At 45.4% G+C, this 22,315-nt stretch overlaps 1 protein-coding gene across 1 annotated transcript; it reads left to right on the forward strand.

The window, feature by feature from the left end:
• The first annotated feature begins 2,698 nt into the window (after window positions 1-2,698).
• On the forward strand, window positions 2,699-20,926 carry EIF2S1 (eukaryotic translation initiation factor 2 subunit alpha). Its single transcript, XM_075613565.1, has 8 exons — window positions 2,699-2,836; window positions 11,509-11,750; window positions 13,310-13,389; window positions 15,459-15,610; window positions 16,499-16,605; window positions 17,710-17,807; window positions 18,084-18,227; window positions 18,555-20,926. Exons 2-8 carry the CDS (start codon window positions 11,510-11,512, stop codon window positions 18,678-18,680), a joined length of 948 nt encoding a protein of 315 aa, XP_075469680.1. The 5' UTR covers window positions 2,699-2,836; window position 11,509; the 3' UTR covers window positions 18,681-20,926.
• Window positions 20,927-22,315: the final 1,389 nt, after the last annotated feature.

The raw sequence follows: 22,315 nt of genomic DNA on the forward strand, positions 1-22,315 counted from the left end.
GTGTCCGGTATTACCTCTCTGGACATGTCTGTGTCCGGTATTACCTCTCTGGACATGTCTGTGTCCGGTATTACCTCTCTGGACATGTCTGTGTCCGGTATTACCTCTCTGGACATGTCTGTGTCCGGTATTACCTCTCTGGACATGTTTGTGTCCGGTATTACCTCTGGACATGTCTGTGTCCGGTATTACCTCTCTGGACATAGTGACCTGGCCGGCTTGGGGGGTGGGGGCAGCAGGATTTCCCTGAGCAGGGCTGTTGCTGGGGGGCCTCCTCCATCCTGATTGACTGCAGCAGCCAATCAGGAAGAGGTGTCAAGCCTGAAGGTGGGGCCAAGGAGAGGAGGAAATGGCATGGAGTGGAGAGAGGTGTGTGTATGTTTTGAGCACATCACACCTTTCACCATTGGGTACAGTATTTTTGGAGAAGCCACCTGGCAAGCCTATGACCTGTACCTATAAAAGGAGCAATCCCTTCCAGAACCAAGGTGGACTAATGGCAGTGACGTGTTTAAGGGATTCAAAATTTCTAATATAGTCTAAGATGGCATTCTTACCTACCTCCAATGGGTTTTCTGGCTACAAATCTACAATGCAACTTATTCAGTGGATAGATATTTTTTTTCACTGCAATGAAATAAAGGATTATGGCCCATATAATTTACTAAACAGCACAGTTGTAAAACACAGTCCGTTGCTCAGAGACACCTTAGAGCAGTGTTTTCAAAACCTCTCCTCGTGACCTGCGGACAGACCAGGAAATCACTGCCTTAGAGGACCTTAACCTGAACAGGGCCAAAAAGGTGTCTTGACAGAAGGCTGCTTAGTGAATATTCAGAATTGCTTAAAGTTAGGCTGCTTAGTGAATATTCAGAACTGGAAGATTTTAGACTATTTTCTTTAGGAATAAATACTCCAGTTGCTAAAAAAATATTAATTTTTTTACACAAATCTGAAAATTATTTTAAAATTATTTTTTAATGTTACTTTGTAAACAGGATGAGCTGATATAACTGTGTGTTCAACGGGTGTTTGCACAGGTAGAGCCCCCTTCTCGTATCTTTATTGCCTCTTTGATAAGGACAGGTTGGGATAAGGGTAAAGAAAACATTGGACTGACAAACATCCCCCCATTCAGAGGATCCAAATCATGTGATTTGTAATTAGTTTTGAAAAAATATGAAAGCAGACAGATAAAGCTATTAGCTTGGTTATGTTTGATTAGGAAAACTAATTAGACTGTTACTTTGCATATTTGAGACTTTAAAGACATCAGATGTGTCTAATTAAAGGATTATTGACAGTCCCCGTGGAATTTTGCACTTGCAGACAAACCTTGAACAGCACCCTAAAGCCACTTCACCTTTTGTTTCAACATGGACCCTCATTACCTTCTGTATCTGTTTGCTCATGTGTGTCCTTATTTGTATGTAACACTGTTTTTGTAATTATCACATCTCTGTACCCCCATTGTATCATGCTGCAGAATATATTGGCACTTCACAAATAAACTATAATAAGAATAATCATTACAGTGGGAAAGCTTTAGATCAGGGGTTCTCAACTCAAGACACCCCCCCCCCAGCCCATCTGGTCAGGTTTTCAGGATATCCCTGCTTCAGCACAAGTGGCTCAATTGGTTGAGCTACCTGTGCTGAAGCAGGCTTTTCGACTGAGCCACTGATTGAGCCATCTGTGCTGAAGCAGGGATATTCTTAAAACCTGACCTGTTGAGGACTGGAGTTGAGAACCCCTGCCTTAGATAGTTCTGTGCCATGATGAACACTTCTTTTCACACGCCTACACGGCAAAGCTCTTTGAATGGTTCCATTGCAGTAATGTCATGTTCTTATTGAAGATTCCTTTAGAGCTATATCTGCACAATGTCTACAAATGCATTGCAGAATGTAAAAAGAAAACAGAAGCAGAACTTTGAAGACAAAATTGTAGAATGTAGGGGACAAAATAGTAGAATGGTGACTGTATTTTGGAGACAGTGGGATCATTTATTTTCTCCGGCTGCAAAACTGATGCAAAGACAGTGAACAGGATTTATCGAAGAAGAAAATCCTATTGGCTTCAATGGGAATGTTTTGACCTTGGGTACATTTGATGCAGTTTTTGCCCCAGATTTGCAACTGGGAGATTTCATTCAAATAGATCCTAATGAGTTTGAGTTAGGGTGATCCAAATAAGTCCATAGGGGCAAAGTATAGGTAACCCCCTTATAGAGAAAACAATGTAGCAAAGAGGTCAACCTCTGAAGACCCAAATAAAAACAACTTACATTTTATTAAAAAGAAAAGGGTTTTATGAGTAAGTCTTCACTGAAGTTTATGAGAGGCTGCAAATGTTAAAAATCAGTGACCAATCAATTAATTTTTACCAGTGAGATTTTTTTTTTTTTTTATAGGATGGTCATACTGAGTCCAGAGGCAACTGCTTATTTGTAGGTTATCCTAATGATATACTAATACTAAGGTTATCCCAATGAATAATGGAGATTGACACCTTCCATAGGACACACACCTAAACGACTACACTTGTAAGTTTCTAATTTGGGTTTGATGTAACTGAAGCTATATTGCCACCACCAAGATGGCAGCCAGCTGTCCACCAATAACCATGGTTACTGTTGACACTCTAGCCTTTCTTTTCTCTGTGGTTTTGTCTGCTCTCTCTGGTTCTTCCTGCGGAGGTCAGCCGCCGCGCATGCGCAGAGATCCTTCGCCGGAGCGCATGCTGATGAAATCTCACGGCGTGCGGGAGGAAGACATCCGGGAGTCGCTTACCTCGCACCGCGCAGCTCGGAGGACCGGACAGGGCCGTTTGCCAAGTAAGGACATGTCCCCCTCGCACCCCCTACTGGGTGCTTTGGTGTTATAATCCCATGGTCACCCCTTTTAGGGGTTCATTAGGTTTCCCTATAGACTTCAGTGGGGTCACCATCTTGAAAGGCACAGTCACCCTCTTGTTCTCATCACTGGCACCCTATACTACACCTCAGTGGGGTCACTCATCACATATTACTGGCACCATGTACCTCAGTGGGGTCACTACCTCAGTGGGGTCACTCCTCTCATTACATAGCACTGGCACCCTGTACCTCAGTGGGGTCACTCTACCTCAGTGGGGTCACTCCTCTCATTACATTACATAGCACTGGCACCATATACCTCAGTGGGGTCTCTCCTCTCATTACATAGCACTGGCACCATGTACCTCAGTGGGGTCACTATCTCAGTGGGGTCACTCCTCTCATTACATAGCACTGGCACCCTGTACCTCAGTGGGGTCACTCCTCATTACATAGCACTGGCACCCTGTACCTCAGTGGGGTCACTCTACCTCAGTGGGGTCACTCCTCTCATTACATAGCACTGGCACCCTGTACCTCAGTGGGGTCCCTCCTCTCATTACATAGCACTGGCACCCTGTACCTCAGTGGGGTCCCTCCTCTCATTACATAGCACTGGCACCCTGTACCTCAGTGGGGTCACTCCTCTCATTACATTACATAGCACTGGCACCATGTACCTCAGTGGGGTCACTCCTCTCATTACATAGCACTGGCACCCTGTACCTCAGTGGGGTCACTCCTCTCATTACATAGCACTGGCACCATGTACCTCAGTGGGGTCACTCCTCATTACATAGCACTGGCACCCTGTACCTCAGTGGGGTCACTCTACCTCAGTGGGGTCACTCCTCTCATTACATTACATAGCACTGGCACCCTGTACCTCAGTGGGGTCCCTCCTCTCATTACATAGCACTGGCACCATGTACCTCAGTGGGGTCACTACCTCAGTGGGGTCACTCCTCTCATTACATAGCACTGGCACCCTGTACCTCAGTGGGGTCACTCCTCATTACATAGCACTGGCACCCTGTACCTCAGTGGGGTCACTCTACCTCAGTGGGGTCACTCCTCTCATTACATTACATAGCACTGGCACCCTGTACCTCAGTGGGGTCCCTCCTCTCATTACATAGCACTGGCACCCTGTACCTCAGTGGGGTCACTCTACCTCAGTGGGGTCACTCCTCTCATTACATATCACTGGCACCCTGTACCTCAGTGGGGTCCCTCCTCTCATTACATAGCACTGGCACTCTGTACCTCAGTGGGGTCACTCCTCTCATTACATAGCGCTGGCAGCCTGTACCTCAGTGGGGTCACTCCTCTCATTACGTAGCGCTGGCACCATGTACCTCAGTGGGGTCCCTGCTCTCATTACATAGCACTGGCACCCTGTACCTCAGTGGGGTCACTCCTCTCATTACATAGCACTGGCACCCTGTACCTCAGTGGAGTCACTCCTCTCATTACATAGCACTGGCATCCTGTACCTCAGTGAGGTCACTCCTCTCATTACATAGCGCTGGCACCCTGTACCTCAGTGGGGTCCCTCCTCTCATTACATAGCGCTGGCACCATGTACCTCAGTGGGGTCACTCCTCTCATTACATAGCACTGGCATCCTGTACCTCAGTGGGGTCCCTCCTCTCATTACATAGCACTGGCACCATGTACCTCAGTGGGGTCACTCCTCTCATTACATAGCACTGGCACCATGTACCTCAGTGGGGTCACTCCTCTCATTACATAGCACTGGCACCCTGTACCTCAGTGGGGTCCCTCCTCTCATTACATAGCACTGGCACCCTGTACCTCAGTGGGGTCACTCATCTCATTACATAGCACTGGCACCATGTACCTCAGTGGGGTCACTACTCTCATTACATAGCACTGGCACCATGTACCTCAGTGGGGTCACTCCTCATTACATAGCACTGGCACCATGTACCTCAGTGGGGTCACTACTCTCATTACATAGCACTGGCACCATGTACCTCAGTGGGGTCACTACTCTCATTACATAGCACTGGCACCCTGTACCTCAGTGGGGTCACGCTTCTCATTACATAGCGCTTGCACCCTGTACCTCAGTGGGGTCACTCCTCTCATTTACATATCACTGACACCCTATACCTCAGTGGGGTCCCTTTAATACCTCATATATCATTGACCCATGTACTTAGTGGGGTCACATTTTTCACTTTAGACTTTGTGGTAACCTATGGCACTGTGACTTAAGTGGGGTTATCTCTAAATGACCTCCCACTTATTCGTATCAATTGCATTACAGACGTCAATTGATCAACACTTTTATACACCCTCTTACACATCCCTTGCCCTATAGGCTTCTGTGGGATCATTTTCTGAAACGTTCATATCACTCTCCCATAGCCAACAGTCTTATCATAAGAGTTGTGGGATCAACCTTATCTTACTACACAGCACTTGTCCTATACATGCCACTGGAGTTATATTCTTAACACACCCTCTTAGACTTCACAAGCCTTGCATAATTCAGTGGGACTATTCTCTTAAAAGCCAGGGGTCACACTCCTACTTCCCAGTTTCATCATAAACTTTATAGGGGATCACTCTTACATATGTTCCAATACAAACCAGTAAATACACAGTCTTCCTCTTATAACTTGCTCTAGAAGCTTTAGTGAGATTACTGATGCATGTCGGTTTCATTATACACTTTAGTGGAGTCACCTTTCTAGACATTAGTTGTCCCTATAATTGTCTGTGAGATCACACGTTTCATCAGCCTCTTTAATTGCCAGTTTCCCTTATAGATTTTCCTGGGATTCATCATATTGAAACATAATTCTCCTACACATAGTTACATAGTAGATGAGGTTGAAATAAGACGTACGTCCATCAAGTTCAACCTATGCTAAATTTAGACAACAGATACTTTATCCTATATCTATACTTACTTATTGATCCAGATGAAGGCAAACAAAAAAAACCAGTGTCATATCATCCAATGATATTTCATAAGGGGAAAAATAAATTCCTTCCTGACTCCAAGAATTGGCAATCGGGTTACTTCCTGGATCAACATCCTTCCCATGTTTACTTATTAGGTATATCCCTGTATACCTTTCCAAAAAGATGTCCAACCCTTTTTTGAACAAATCTATTGTATCTGCCTCATACACGCTTCACTTGCCTCATGTACTTTAGTGGGGTCACTTTAAAATGTCAGGATCACCCTCTTACATACGCATGTTCAGTCACACTTTAGTGGGGTCGTCTACCTACTCTTACCTGTTATTTGTCCTATAAATGTTGACTGGATCTTTCTTGTGTTCATCAGTTTACTAAATGCACCATCTTGAAAGAAGACACAGTCACCATCCTACACATATCATTTGCCCTATGGACAATTACCACCTTTCTCAGCTCAGTTTCCCCTATATACTTAAAGTGGTGTCCATCGTATAACACTAAATACACACACACACACACACACACACACTTCATTGGGATCAACATATCAAAAGCCTGACGCCCTCTTGTATAACGTAACTGCACTACAGACTTTAGTAGGATACCACTTTTTTCACTGTATAAGTTGCAGTGGTAGATGTGAAGGAAATCACCCACTATATAGACTTCAGTGGGGGTCTTCATGTTGTTAATGTGTGTGTACATCCATGCGTGTGATTTGGTGAATTCCTGCAGAGCCTTCAAAGAGTGTCCAGTCCAATCGGAAGGGCCAGCAACGGGGTCATATGTGTTGTCACAAAATACATGCCCTGCCTGGCTCCCCTAACTCTACTCGCACAGCACATTCCCCACATGCAAAGTCTCGCGTTCTCTTTCGCACCTCCTTATCTGTGATGATAACTGGGGAGCAGTTGTGGGATGGAGGCACAATTATTTCTGTATATGTTGGAAGATTCATGTTCAACTGGATGTTGCTTGTTTTGGGTACATTTGAATTAATTTATTTTGATTATAGACAGGGCTGGCAAAATCCATTTGACAGCCCCCAAAATTTGACGAGACAGGCAAAATGTCTATTAAAAAAAAAGTGTATATATATATATATATATATATATATATATATATATACATACATATACACTAGCTGAGAGCCCCGGCGTTGCCCGGGATGTTTGTGGTGTGGGTGTGGCATTTGGGTGAGGAGTGGTCAACGCGGCCCATGTGCGGTGGTAGTGCTGCTGTGGCTGTACTGATGGTGATTGTATCGGTGTGCTGATTTGGGAGCGTTTGGTGCTGATGTGGGGGTGCCGATGGGGGAGGTGCAAAGGTGCCGATGTGTGGGTGCTGATGGTGTTGATGGGGGCTGGGAATGGCGGGGAGCCGAGAATGCCAGTGTGCTGGGGGGGCATGGGATAGCGGTGTGCTGATGTGGTGGTGCTGGGGATAGTGTGTGTGTGTGTGTTTGAATACGTGTGTGTGTATACACACGTGTGTGTGTGTGTGTGTGTGTGTGTGTGTGTGTGTGTATACATGTTTGTGTGTGTGTGTGTGTATACATGTTTGTGTGTATACATTGTGTGTGTGTGTATACATGTGTATACACGTGTGTGTATACACATGTGTGTGTATACGTTGTGTGTATGTATATATTGTGTGTGTATACATGTGTGTGTGTATACATGTGTGTGTATACATGTTTGTGTGTGTGTATACACGTGTGTATGTGTGTGTGTGTGTGTGTGTGTGTATGCGTGTGTATACATGTGTGTGTGTGTGTATACACGTGTGAGTGTGTGTATACGTGTGTGTATACATTATGTGTATGTATACGTGTGTGTGTGTGTGTGTATACATTATGTGTATGTATACGTGTGTGTGTGTGTGTGTGTGTGTGTGTATGTCTCCATGTGTGTGTGTATGTCTCCATGTGTGTGTGTACGTGTACATGTGTGTGAGTGTGTGTGTGCGTGTGTGTCTACGTGCGTGTGTCTACGTGCGTGTGTGTACGTGTGTGTGTCTACGTGTGTGTACGTGTGTATCTACGTGTGTGTGTGTGTTTATATGTGTGTGTTTGTGTATACGTGTATACGTGTGTGTGTCTACGTCTGTGTGTGTGTACGTGTGTACGTGTGTGTGTGTACGTGTGTGTGTTTACGTGTGTGTGTGTGTCTACGTGTGTGTGTCTACGTGTGTGTGTCTACGTGTGTGTGTCTACGTGTGTGTGTCTACGTGTGTGTGTCTACGTGTGTGTGTGTCTACGTGTGTGTGTCTACGTGTGTGTGTCTACGTGTGTGTGTCTACGTGTGTGTGTCTACGTGTGTGTGTCTACGTGTGTGTGTCTACGTGTGTGTGTGTGTCTACGTGTGTGTGTGTGTCTACGTGTGTGTGTGTGTGTCTACGTGTGTGTGTGTCTACGTGTGTGTGTGTCTACGTGTGTGTGTGTCTACGTGTGTGTGTGTGTCTACGTGTGTGTGTGTGTGTGTCTACGTGTGTGTGTGTGTGTGTGTCTACGTGTGTGTGTGTGTGTGTGTCTACGTGTGTGTGTGTGTGTCTACGTGTGTGTGTGTGTCTACGTGTGTGCGTGTGTCTGCGTGTCTACGCGTGTCTACGTGTCTGCGTGTCTACGTGTGTCTGTGTGTCTGTGTGTCTGCGTGTGTCTGCGTGTGTCTGCGTGTGTCTGCGTGTCTGCGTGTGTCTGCGTGTGTCTGCGTGTCTGCGTGTCTGCGTGTCTACGTGTCTACGTGTGTGTGTGTCTACATGTGTGTGTGTGTATACGTGTGTCTACGTGTGTGTGTATGCGTGCGCCTACGTGTGTGTGTATACGTGTGTGTGTGTACGTGTGTATACGTGTGTGTATATACGTGTGTCTGTGTGTATACGTGTGTCTGTGTGTATACGTGTGTCTGTGTGTATACGTGTGTCTGTCTGTGTGTATACGTGTATACGTGTGTCTGTGTGTCTACGTGTGTGTGGATACGTGTGTGTCTGTGTGTATACGTGTGTCTGTATAGGTGTGTGTCTGTGTACGTGTGTGTGTGTCTGTCTACGTGTGTGTGTGTCTGTCTACGTGTGTGTGTGTCTGTCTACGTGTGTGTGTGTCTGTCTACGTGTGTGTGTGTCTGTCTACATGTGTGTCTGTCTACATGTGTGTGTGTGTCTACATGTGTGTGTGTCTACATGTGTGTGTCTACATGTGTGTGTCTGTGGACGTGTGTGTGTGTGTGTGTGTGCCTACGTGTGTGTGTGTGTGTGTGCGTGTCTACATCTGTGTGTGTTTCTACATGTGTGTGTCTACATGTGCGTGTGTGTGCCTACGTGTGTGTGTGTGTGTGTGTGTGTGTACATGTGTGTGGTCTCTGTGTGTGTCTCTGTGTATGTGTATGTATATAGATATATATATATATATATATATATATGTGTATATATATATATATATATATATTTATGTATAGAGATATATATATATATATATATATATATATATATATATATATATATATATATATATATATATATATATATATATATATATATATATATATATATATATATATATATATATATATATATAGTGTGTGTGTGTATGGAGGGATGAGGCTGGCGCTGAAGGAATGTGTGGGGGGGGGAGCTGCTTACCTTGCAGTCGGCAGCATGTTCCTCGTGCAGGCCGGGAGACGGACCCTGCAGTCAACTGGTATGGAAGGGCGGGGATCAGACCGGAGCTGGACAGAGGGCATGTGGGGGGGGGGGGAGAGCAGCACGTAGCATGTGGAGGGGGGGAGAGCACATGTGGAGGGGGAGAGCAGCACGGGGCATGTGTGGGGTCCCTCCTGCAGGGCGGGAGCCCCCCCCGCTGCCCTCCGGCTCGAGGTGAGGCCTCCTGCAGGACGGGAGCCCCCCCCCCGCAGCCCTCCGGCTCGAGGTGAGGCCTCCTGCAGGGCGGGAGCCCCCCCGCTGCCCTCCGGCTCGAGGTTGAGGCCTCCTGCAGGGCGGGAGCCCCCCCCCCGCTGCCCTCCGGCTCGAGGTGAGGCCTCCTGCAGGGCGGGAGCCCCCCCGCTGCCCTCCGGCTCGAGGTGAGGCCTCCTGCAGGGCGGGAGCCCCCCCGCTGCCCTCCGGCTCGAGGTGTGGCGGCGGTGCCGAGGAGCGTTGCAGGCGGCGCCGGGTAGGCTGCTCTTTGCTGTGAGGGGGGGTGGGAGAGGTGAGCCGGTGCCGAGGAGCGTGCGCCGCTGCCTCACCCGTCCTGCCGCTGCCTCACTCATCCGGCCGCTCCCACGTGGATGTGAGGCGGGAGGCCGCGTGTTGTGGCCGCTCCCCCGCGTGTGTCTCGGGCGCTCGCTCCGCTCCCCCGCTGACTGTAGCGGCGCCGGGGTGTGAGCTTGGGGGGGTGTGAGCTTGGGGGGGGGGGTGAGGTGTGTGTGAGCTTGGGGGGGGGGGAAATGTGTGTGTGTGTGTGTGTGTGTGTGTGTACACGGGACTCCGGGTAAGTTCGGGCACAGGGAGGGTGGGGGGGGTGTGTGGAAGTTGAGGTGCGGTCCAGCTGACGGGGGAGAGTGAGGGGCACCGGGAGGGGGGGGAGGGGAGGGTGTCTGTGTGTGTGTCCCTGTGTGTATGTGTGTCCCTGTGTGTCCTTTGGCCCGTCACTCCGCCTCAGGCCAATGAGAGGTGTGCGGGGGCGGGCCAAGGGACCAATGAGATTTCCTCTAGGGACACCGGACATCCAGGCAGGCAGGCAGGCATACAGTGCTTTCACTAATATAGTATAAAGATATATTATTATTTTTTTTTTGTGTTGGGAAGGAATGTATTTTTTCCCTTACGAGACTTCCTGAATAATCTATCACTGGGGTATTTGTTTGCCTTCCTCTGCATCAGTATACTATCAGTATAAATATAGGATAAGTATCTGTCACCTACATTTAAAGCAGCCGTTCAAGCAATATCCAACACGTTTAAAAGAAAAATCAGTTCTGTACTATGAGAAAATACTTGTAGCGTTAAAAAAAATAATGTTTTAAAGGCATTTTTAATGTTTCTAATGTAGGAAGCATTTCCAAAGAAACAGCCCATTCCCCTTCTGGCTCACAATGCTGTGCAAGAACGGAATGAAATAACCCAAGCAAGCAATCAATTACCGGAGAACGGATCAATGTGCAGCTTAGCTAATCACTTGTCGGTGTGCAGATTGTATTGATACACATATTGAATGGGGAAAAAAATATATATAAAAAAAAACGGCAGCTTGAACTGGAGAGTTTTGGAGCAGAGAGAAGAGGAGGAACAGGGAGCTGAGGACACCAAATACGCGCGGTCTCGCTACTTTGTGTGTGTGTGTATCAATGTGTCAATGTCAATGAAGTTCAACCCATGTTTAAGTTGCAGTTCAAGATGCCGTTTTTTGTTTTTTTATATATAATTTTTTCCCCCCATTCAATATGTGTATCAATACTATATATATATTTTCAATTTCATCTACTATGTAACTGAAGAGGCTTGTCTCTGCTTCAGATTTCAGATGCCCTGTTAATAGAAGGTGCAGTCATGATAACTAGTTAAATTGCTACGGGTACTAGGTAAAACTTGATGGACATATGTCTTGTTTTTTTTTTCCAACCTCCTTTTGCCGACCTGTCCGAATAAATGAGGGTTTAGATCTGATTTGCTAAAACCCGACACTCCTTGTTATTTTGCAGGATGCCGGCGTTAAGCAGTAGGTTTTACCAGCACAAGTTCCCCGAAGTCGATGACGTCGTCATGGTTAACGTTCGCTCCATCGCCGAGATGGGAGCCTACGTCAGCCTGCTCGAGTACAACAACATCGAAGGCATGATTCTGCTCAGCGAGCTTTCCCGGAGACGTATCCGTTCCATCAACAAACTCATCCGCATCGGTCGCAACGAGTGCGTGGTGGTGATCAGAGTCGATAAAGACAAAGGTACGTTGTGGGAAAGTACCAGTTACTTTTACAAACCTTGTTAGGGAGCCGTTTCTTCTATTTGTTTTTTTTTTGGGGGGTGGGGGGCTTTACCCCCCATTTTTTTACAGGGTGGGAACTGAGGGGGTCCTCCTGAACCAAACTCCCCGGTTCCTGAGGTATGTACCAGTGAAGATACTGGGCTTTAATCTCCCTCGGGGCAACAAAATGGCTACCTATTGGCTCAGGCCAATAGGAAGCTGAAACATTAGTTGGGGCTTCCTATTGGATGTCCATGTAAAACCCTTTCACAAACCAGGAAGTAAGACTAGTAACGTCACCAGTATGCATCTCGGAAACTGGGGGGTTCCCCCAGAGCTGAATATAGTGTGGTTCAACCCTGGATAACACCCCACCCCCACCCAATGTTCTTATCCTGTATGAAATAAGTAATAAAAAAAAAAAACAGATGTGAAAACAGGCTACTGTTCTGTTGAGAAATCTTTAAAAAAAAATTTTTTAAAAATAAGCGTGCAGTGGGACTGCCCCATTGCGTTCTAGATTCTGGCTGTACCGGTATCACTGTTAGTGCGGAGGACTGTTTCTGTTGGGGGACTTTGGTAATAAAACCACTTGCTTGCCAAACACTGCCATTCAGAAGCCATTAAAATGCAATTTGTAATTTAATTTACAGAGAAACAAAAGAAGCACCCATTTTTGCTTTTAGCGCTGTTAAATTTATCTGCAAAGTATTGTTTGTAGGTTGGCTAGATTGGCATGTTTAATATGTTAAATGTAGGTAATTGTCACCTCCTTAAAATAACCGCCGAAGAATTCATAAATCCTTTTTAAAAGCGTTTAATATGACCAGTTACTCCAGGAGTTGCCAACTCCAGTCCTCAAGGGCCACCCACAGGTCAGGTTTTCAGGATATCCCTGGTTCAGCACAGGTGACTCATTTGAAGAGCCTGCTTCAGCACAGGTGGCTCACAAAGTCTTCCAAAAAGAGGTTTAAACAGCTCTGTATACGATAGTTTTTTTTAAAAGAACTCTTAGGTCAGGTGAGACATATCCTGCTCTACAACAAATAATCTTCTCTAGGACCAATATGGCAACTGATCTGCACGGTAACCCGTGTGTAAGTGATCACAAATGGCGAGTCCCACATAGGACTGAATTGAACTGAAGACTATATGTTTAACAGGTGAAAGCTAGCAGGTTACAAATCAGACAGATATCATGGGTGGGCAACGCCAGTCCTCGAGGGCCACCAACAGGTCAGCTTTACAGGATATCCCTGCTTCAGCACAGGTGGTTCAGTCTTCGATTGAGCCACTTGTGCTGAAGCAGGGATATCCTGCAAACTTGACGTGCTGGTGGTCCTTGAGGACTGGGGTAGGCCAGCCCTGAGTTTCTCCATGCTTTGGCGTGTTTTTGCGGTCTTTAACTAATATGTTAGCTCACTGTGTGCGAGGAGGGGGCTCCCGAAGAGATGAAGGTGCAAGCCCACCTCGCCAGACAGAAAACCTTTTGTTCACCATGTAAAAAAATAATAATCGATTTTCCACGTGTGTTTTCAGGGTACATAGACTTGTCCAAAAGAAGGGTTTCTCCAGAGGAAGCGCTGAAATGTGAGGACAAGTACACCAAGTCTAAAACTGTAAGTGTACAGGGCTGCAAACGACCATCCTCATCACATCGTAACCCGGGAACATATACCCCATTTCTAGGTACCATCGATAAAACATCAGTCTGATTACGTTAAGAGATCTCCCCTTGCCCTTTCCATCGCTGGTTTATTATTCTTTAATCTGATGCTCCATTCAGGCGATGTAAGCGTTTAAAATGTTAAATGTCTGGGATGTAAAAATGGAGTGATGGCATGAACCCAGATTGTTGTGTGTGGGGGGGGGGGGGTTGCAAGCTAAAGATGGCGAAACAAGTAGAAAAATAAGGCAGTGCACTGCCCAAAGTAACAGAAGGAGGCTCACGGTTTTAAGCAACAATAAATAGATTTATTACATAAAAAGTGGACAAAAAGGGTCCCCCCTAGGCCACAGCAGGGGTCCACCAACTAGTTTCAGGCAAAAATGCCCTTTATCAACGGCCTAGGGGGGACCCTTTTGTCCACTTTTTATGTAATAAATCTATTTATTGTTGCTTAAAACCGTGAGCCTCCTTCTGTTACTTTGGGCAGTGCACTGCCTTATTTTTCTACTTGTTCCTGCCATCAGCTGGGAGATTGCACTATGCCTATGAAGATTCTGAGATTGGATACTCCAGGAGAAACTGAGTGAGTTCACTTTGTGTGTCGCTGTACCCCTTTTTTCTCTGATATATGGGACGTTGGTCTGTACTATTTATTTATGGTGCCGCTGGCATTAGGTACTAGTCCCCTAACCCTATTAGGGCTTCGTTATGCTATATGCTTACATTGAAGGAGTTTATCCCAAACCTCAGTTTATTATGCCAAACAGGACTTGTTTTTTCTGATGCACTGGCTTTCTACATAAAGATGGCGAAAGCCCTCATCTCAGTAGCAATATTTAACAGCAGGAATGGTATGAGCGCTAAGGAGGTTAAAAACAAATTTTATTTATTTTTATATCATGCTTCCCCACCCCACCCCACCCCTACACTGCACCTCCCGTCCCCCCTGTCGCAAATTATCTTTACTTTGGGAACCCCTTCTGTGTAAAGTTCACACAGCAAGATGATCAGTATTTAAGGGATCAGTCCTTCCAAGGAGCAAAGTGTACTAATGGCAGTGACATGTTTAAGGGGTCAGTGCCTCCTACGTACAAAGTTTATTAATGGCAGTGACATGTTTAAGTGCTCACATCTGGGCAATCGCTGCAATAATTTTAAATCGTTTTATAAAGTTATGTAAAAACACTGAGCTGAGGCTCGGGAGGGGTTTAATTTCCTCTGGCTGCTCCCTTCTTTCACTGTGTTCAACAAGTGTTTGCACAGGCAGAACCCCCTCTCCACCTCCCCTTATCTTTATTGGCTCTCTGATAAGACAGTGAGATAAGGGTAAAAGAAACACTTGGTTGACAAACATTTCTCCATTCAGCGGCCTCTACGAAATGCTTGGTTTTTTTTGTGTTTTTAAAAATCATTGTTTTCTAAACCTCACCATGGTAACTTTGAAACTGCCCCGGAGAGAGAGCTCCATTTTTATCTCCCAAATACTTAATATTTCAACTGCACATATCTCCTGAACGGAGCATCACATCACTATAAAAACAGCCTTGGAAAGGGCAAGAAGAGATCTGTGAAAGGAAATATAAAAGAAATAAGAGGAAAAATAACGCCAATGCAGAAAGCTGCTTTAATTGTGTCATTGAGGCAGTTAAACAGACATTATTTCTTGGCATCTCTGGCATTGTCGTTTTGTAAAACCTCACCTGTTAATGCAGTGGTCCAAGGGGCTTAAACAATACAAAGTAGCAGTACTGTTCATAACTTCCCCAAAATATAACATTGCGGAACAGCTTTTGTGACCATATTTTACCAAGATTTATATAATATTGACGCCTAGAATTCAGAATGGGAGACGACTTCCCTCAAATATATCCACCTTTTTTAAATATGGAATGGATCTGTTAGTCTGTCACTAAAAATGTGCGGTACTGTGGGGTGATAAATGAAAAAGCAGTGGTACTCCGTGCTAGCGGCATGACACTTTGCGGTTCCTGACCGTATATAACGTGTGTTTGTTTGCAGGTGTACAGTATTCTGCGTCACGTTGCAGAGGTGTTACAGTACACAAAGGACGAGCAGCTGGAGAGTTTATTTCAAAGGACAGCCTGGGTGTTCGATGACAAGTACAAGAAACCGGGATACGGAGCCTACGATGCGTTCAAACACGCCGTGTCGTAAGGACCATTCTCTCCTCTCGCAGTGCGAGTGTTATAGTCCAAGAACGTGTTATCTGGGATTGGTGCAGGGTGTTTTTAAGAGCCCATATTTAACCAGTGTTTAGTTAAAATATTTTAATCGATGCTATTGTTACACACTTTAGTCTGAAAAAAATATTTGTCATAAAAAAAAATAATGGTGTGTACATATAACACATACATACTTGTTTATGGATATACAGTACACACTGTTATATATGAGTGTTTACGTATATATCAAAATTGTGTGCGCGCATGCATACACATGGGATTTTGGATATACAGCACACTGTGAGATGTATCTATATATCTCTATATCTATGTATACAGCGGTGCGCAATCTGTGGGGCGCGACCCCCAGGGGGGGCGCGAGACTGCCGACGGGGGGCGCGGTGTTTACAGAGGCCCCGCGCGCTTCCCGAAGGCACTTAAATTAAGTGCCGGGGGAGCTGCAGGGCCTCTGTAAACCATACTTACCCGTGGCTCCGGCGGCTTCCTCCCGGCGTCGCCATGGCAACGCGGCGTCAAAATGACGCTGCGAGGTCATGTGACGTCACGTTGCTATGGCAACGTGACGTCATTACGCCGGTGCGAGGGTAAGTTGGGGTTGAGGGGGGCGCGGGAGTGAGGGGACAGCCGGCAGGGGGGCGCAGGGAAAAAAGTTTGCGCCCCCCTGTATGTATAGATTTAATTGATTACAGTGGCACGCTACTGAGACTGTTATACTGCCTGGGGTCATCAACTGCAAAAAGATTAGGAATAAAGGAAGACAGTAGCAGAAACTACAGGAAAAGGGAAACATATTTATTAAAAAAGGTGCAACATTTCAGCCCTGCAAATATATGTTGCTATTTGTTTTCATTGCAGTGACCCCTCCATTCTCGACGGGCTGGATTTGATAGAAGAGGAGAAAAGTGTGCTTATTGACAACATTAACAGACGCCTGACACCCCAAGCTGTGAAAATTAGAGCAGGTGGGGACCGTGTTCCGCTTCTTGTGCAATGACAGCCTGTCTCCTTTATCCATGTTCCTTGCAGACCTCCCCTCTTTCTGAAAGAGTTATTGATGATGCGTTGCAGGATTTAAACCATTAACCTTCTCTTCCCCCCCCCCCCCCCCCTCTCCTGATTTCTGAGAGATTCAATTTTGTTTATAACCTGTTTTACCAGGTAATAATTGTTACCTCCTTGTTTTCAAGTATGTTCCGGACACAGTTATGATAACAATACACTGTTATATCTATCTGTATGTATGTATGTATGTATGTATTACCCAGTTTATTTAATGTAAAGACATTTGATGAACTGTTACAGATAATGTTACAGGCGTATGTTACAGACAGATTAAAATATGAGACGGCTTTTGTCGTTCCCTTAAAATAATTCTTGTGCAGGAGAGAGAATATGGGATCTGGGGTCAGCCTCACTCTGGTGGCCAATAGCAAAGCCGTGACATCATCGTGCGATGGCAGGGCTGCTTGTGACAGGGTGACGCTGCAGCCATCCTTTTTTGTTCTCGCCAGTACTAACAAGTAAAAATATATATGTGGGCAGTCAGGGGTCCCCGGTGCATTGAATGCTGCCTTTCAGTTCCGAAGACATCCGGATTCATATTGGATCATATTCATACAGTTAAAATCTATATCCATTTTTATTTTTCAATTCTGTGCTTCGTTCAGGAGAGAGAAGCGCCCGGAGCGATCACGTGACGCAATCAGATCCCCCAAATGCAGGAAACGGAACTCTACTTTTTTGTTTCGATTGGGCTAGCCACTCTGTCGGAGTGGTTGCCCCAATCACCCCTAAAAAGAAAATAACTTTTTGCCCGTGACATAACCTAGTATGGCATAAAGGCCCCTGGCATGCAGGGCACATCAATCGGGCATTGTAAATTTTATAAAACAGAGTTTTATTGACTTGGACTGACTAGTTGTGAAAACTGATGTATTTCCACGGTTTACTTTTTCCTTGACTATTTGATGCGAGGCACGAGGCCCTGGAAGGATTAATGCGACTTGCTTTTGATTTATTTTTTTGACGAATGAAAGATGTACTTTACAATTTCTTTTCTCTCTAAGATATTGAGGTCGCCTGCTATGGTTACGAAGGTATAGATGCAGTGAAGGAGGCCTTGAGAGCTGGTCTGAGCTGTTCTACAGAGAGTATGCCCATTAAGGTAAGAAGCCTCCCTGTAGGCCCACTGAGCGGGTGCCATATTATTCCATATCAGGACTATTTTTTTTACCGTAACACAAATAGAAGAATTCTAATGGATAACAGAATATTTAGCGTGCTTTTGTTTGTGTTAACCTTTGAGTGGGCTTCCGTCATTTACAGACGGATTTGATGACTTGATTTGTAAAAAAAAAAAAAAATCAATCCGTTACTTGTTCAGCGACAATCTCTTGCTATCTCATGTCTTTGTTTTTTTTTTTTTTTTGTTATTGCATAGATAAATCTGATAGCTCCCCCTCGATATGTGATGACCACCACGACCCTGGAGAGAACGGAAGGCCTCTCTGTGCTGAACCAAGCCATGTCTGTTATCAAAGAGAAGATTGAAGAGAAGAGAGGAGTGTTTAATGTTCAGATGGAGGTATTTTATTGTCTGGTACTTCAATAGCCAAATATTAAACAGAACCCCGTGCGTGTGCGCATTTATATATACTGCGTGTGTACACATGTATCTATATCCATACACCGGGTATGTATGTATGTATTTCTCCCCCCTTCAACCACATAACTCTTTAACCCTTTTTAATGACCTACCAGGTACTGCAGTTACCAATAATCTCGTGTGTGTGCGCAGATGAAGATTTTTCTTTGTTTTGACTGTTTTTTCTTATTCAACACCACTTATAGGGGGCAGATTGTACATGGAAGTTTTAAAAATTGATTCACATCTTATTATGTCTTTGTTTAGGCCAAGGTGGTCACCGACACAGACGAAACGGAGCTCGCCAGAGTGCTGGAGCGATTGGAGAAGGAAAACGCAGAGGTTGACGGAGACGATGACGCTGATGAAATGGAAGCAAAAATTGAAGATTAATTCCATGATCAAACGAATACAAAATTATCAGCAATTCAGTAACAGTGTAAAAAAACAGAAAACCACCAATTCCACACATCCGACACGAACAGGCCACACCCTTCCCCCCCCCCCCTACCCCACATCTGGAAAATGTTTTATTCAAAAACGTTCCAATTTACTCTCTCTTTGTTAAATCTCTTAATTCCAAACTGTACTCAACAAATCTGTTCATTGTGACCCATTTATCAGTGTAGTTTCATGATCTATATTAATGGATCAACAGGAGCTCTCTGTAGATGAACAGAGCTTTTGAAACCTCCCAAAGTGTCCAAGGAAGATGTTTCAACAGCTCTGTACACGATCGTTCACCAATAGAACTCTTAGGTCAGGTGAGACGTGTCCTGCCCTATAACAAATGTCATCTTCTCTAGGGCTGTTATGGCAACTGATCTGCACTGTAACCAGTGTGTAAGTGATCACAAATGTGGAGTCCCACATAGGACTGAATTGAACGGAAGACCATGATATGAAAGCTAGGCGATTGAGAATGTTAGAAATCAGACGGTTATTCCAGGGGAGGGGGCGGGCAACTCTATCCTTAAGGGCCACCAACAGGTCAGCTTTTCAGGATATCCCTGCATCAGCACAGGTGGTGCAGTCGAAGACTAAGGCTGGGGCCATAGAGGGGGTAGCAGGGCTGAGGCGCGCTGACGCTGAGGCTCGCCTGCTGAAATCTGCGCGATTTCATGCCCATGCAGGCGAACCAGCGGGCGCGATCAGAGGCGGGGGGAGACTGAGGGAGGCGGGGCAGTGACGTCGCTGGGCCAATCGCCCGCGATGCACCAACGTCACGGCGCCGTGACGTTGACGCTGCTCCGCGCTGATTGGATGTTTTCAGCCGACAGCGCTCTGAAAAACAGTTTGGCTTTCGGCTGAAAAATCCAGCGCCTCAGCACGCCTGCGGAAGTTCGCGTGAGCCCCCTCTAAAGACATCCTCATGGAGGATGCAAGGGCTCAGCGCGGAGCGTCTGCACGGCTCAGCGCGGACGTGCCTTCTATGGACTCAGCCTAAGCCACTGATAGAGCCACCTGTGCAGAAGCAGGGATAGCCTGAAAACCTGACCTGTTGGTGGCGCTGGAGTTGCCCACCCCTGAGTTATAGGCATTTGAAGATCCTTGCGTGTCACGTTTCAGTAGCTCACAACGATTAGTCATTTCCGTCCTGTTTAGTGTGGATTTTATTGCCTAACCTGCTCTTCCTTGTTCTACTCCTTACCTAACTGGTCCTCCAACAAGGAGTAGGTACAAATTAATGTGCTTCCCATATCAATGCGGTGGTGTGGACAGGATTGTCCGTTCTCCTCCCCTCCCTCATTATAACACTGAAAACAAGGTGACGTGACGTCTTTCAAAAATGATTGGAAAAAAAATGCTTATTATAGAAGTCTGATTTTCCAAGATATCAATAGCCAGGTTTATATCTGTTTAAAGCTGCAATTCCCCAATAGTTTTTTTTTTTTGTGGGGGGGGGTTCACTTTTTTTTTTTTTTTTTTTTTTTTAGTTGACACAAACTTCAAATGTCCCTGGCGTCACCAGTAGAAAGTAGTGACGTCCTCTCCCAATGTCTTGGCTTCGTCGGGCGCCGGAGCAAGACTTACCCGGCGGGGAGGGGGGATGCAGCGTGAGAGACTGCTTTAATCAAACTGGTTTTGTTTAGTCCTATGTGGATTGCACCCGTGCGCCAGATTGCTAATATACCAGTGCAATATATAGGTGTCGGCATGGATTGTTCTCGATCCCATTCTAGTACAAGTAAAACTCTTTGCTATTTCTGGCCGCGCTTTGGTAGCACCGATTCTTCAATGATGGGTTGTCTTTGTTTTCAGAAACCACTGCAAAATGTGTTATGCTACAGTAGTAAAAGACACGAGCTGTTGTTGAATATTTTTATGACCAGTTTATATGGTTCAACGACAATGCTCTAAATCAGGGGTGACCCAGTCCAATCCTCAAGGGCCACCAACAGGTCAGGATTTTCAGGATATCCCTGCTGCAGCACAGGTGGCCCAGTCAATGTCTGATCCCCTGCTTCAGCAGAATTGGCTATCAATCATTGGCTCTATCTTTGACTGAGCCGTTGATTGAGCCACCTGTGCTGAAGCAGGGATATCCTGAAAACCTGACCTGTTTGGTTGCCCTTGAGGACTGGTGTTGGCCACCCCTGCTCCAAATGAAGTTAGCCAATAAAATTCTGGAATATTTACTTTTCATCTTTTTATTTGCGAACATTATGGCCTTTTCCGTGCTTTAGTGTAAACGAGCGCTCCATTTTTCTTGCCATTTAAATATATCATTTGCAACACAGGAATATGTTTACGAAGTTGAAAATTGTTAAAGATGGTTAACCCAATTAATTCGCCTGGCAGAGATTGGCGTAGGAACCATCAACAATCGGGAATCTTCTAGTACGCTTTTAAAGGATCTCCGAAAAAGTTTCCAGAATCAATCGCACAAAACAAACTATGGTTCAAGTTGTCTTTAGATAATTTTTTACTGCTTGAACTCATGGGTAGTGAGCAGGGCTGCTACCTTCTACTGAAGGTAAACCCGGAGACTTTTTGCAATTAACTTTAACCTTTTCAATATATTTGTATTTATATATATATATATTTACTTCTCGTACCTTCTCAGATAGTGACTGCATCTCCCACGGTCACGTCCCGTTGTCATGGCAACGTGGCACCATTATTATACGTCACGGTGCCATGTTGACGGGACCCTGCAGGGGAAAATGGCGCCGCAACAGCCCGGAGATTTCACAGGTAAGCCCGGAGATACGTGGCCGAATCCCGTAGTCTCGTGGGTCAAACCCAGAGTGTTGACAACCCTGCTTATGACCGTATTTCATGCAAAATCCAAGACTGGTTTTTACCAAAGTCTCTGTTGTGAATTACAATTTAATGCAATCCCCCTTAAATTCTAAGCATCTGGAAACCTCAATGTTAAGGTGCAGTCCCAGGTAGCTGGCTACAGAACAACCTTTCCTAAAAAATGTAACATTCTGATTGGCGCCCTTCAACTACGTGTGTGTGTGTGTGTGTGTGTATTCATTTATTTGGAAATGAATTTGTACTCTAGGGAGCAATCAAACCCCACATCGGTGTTTACAAACTAACCTTTAAACAGTTGATAAAAGAATAGTTACAGGTGTTCTGTTTTGGTAAAATGACCTCAATCATCTTAAACATGTCACTGGTATGAGTACACTTTGGCACTAGAAGGGATTGACCCATACGTGACGTGTATATGTATTTATCATCGGAATCTTTCAGCCGTTGTCTCCCCACTGCCGGACGAAGGCCTCCCCAATGATTTACCAGGTACTGCGGTTGCAAACCTTCTGCACGTTGCTCTTAACACATTTTCCTCTTGCTGTACGTCCGGCCCACTGCCGGTTTGAGTTCTTCACTCTTGTAATAATGTCACGGTCATTTTAGTTTCAAACCCATTCATTTTTCCCCGCTTATTGTGTTTTTGTAGCGCGAACGGTGTCCTAACCTTGAGCAAAGAAAATTACATTTATATTTAGAATACAAGATATAATTCAGCCCTAAATGTGATCGAAAAGGGATTTTTCTAATCCAACTTAATA

This window comes from Ascaphus truei, chromosome 9 (genome assembly GCF_040206685.1).
Source record: "Ascaphus truei isolate aAscTru1 chromosome 9, aAscTru1.hap1, whole genome shotgun sequence".
NCBI classification, from domain to species: Eukaryota; Metazoa; Chordata; class Amphibia; order Anura; family Ascaphidae; genus Ascaphus; species Ascaphus truei.

Bases quoted from the DNA above. Each gene is read 5' to 3' on its own strand.
- EIF2S1 (XM_075613565.1), top strand. From the start codon at position 11,510: ATGCCGGCGTTAAGCAGTAGGTTTTACCAGCACAAGTTCCCCGAAGTC. The intron at 11,751-13,309 runs GTACGTTGTGGG...GTGTGTTTTCAG, and splicing joins CAGAGTCGATAAAGACAAAG to GGTACATAGACTTGTCCAAA. The intron at 18,228-18,554 runs GTATTTTATTGT...GTCTTTGTTTAG, and splicing joins TGTTTAATGTTCAGATGGAG to GCCAAGGTGGTCACCGACAC.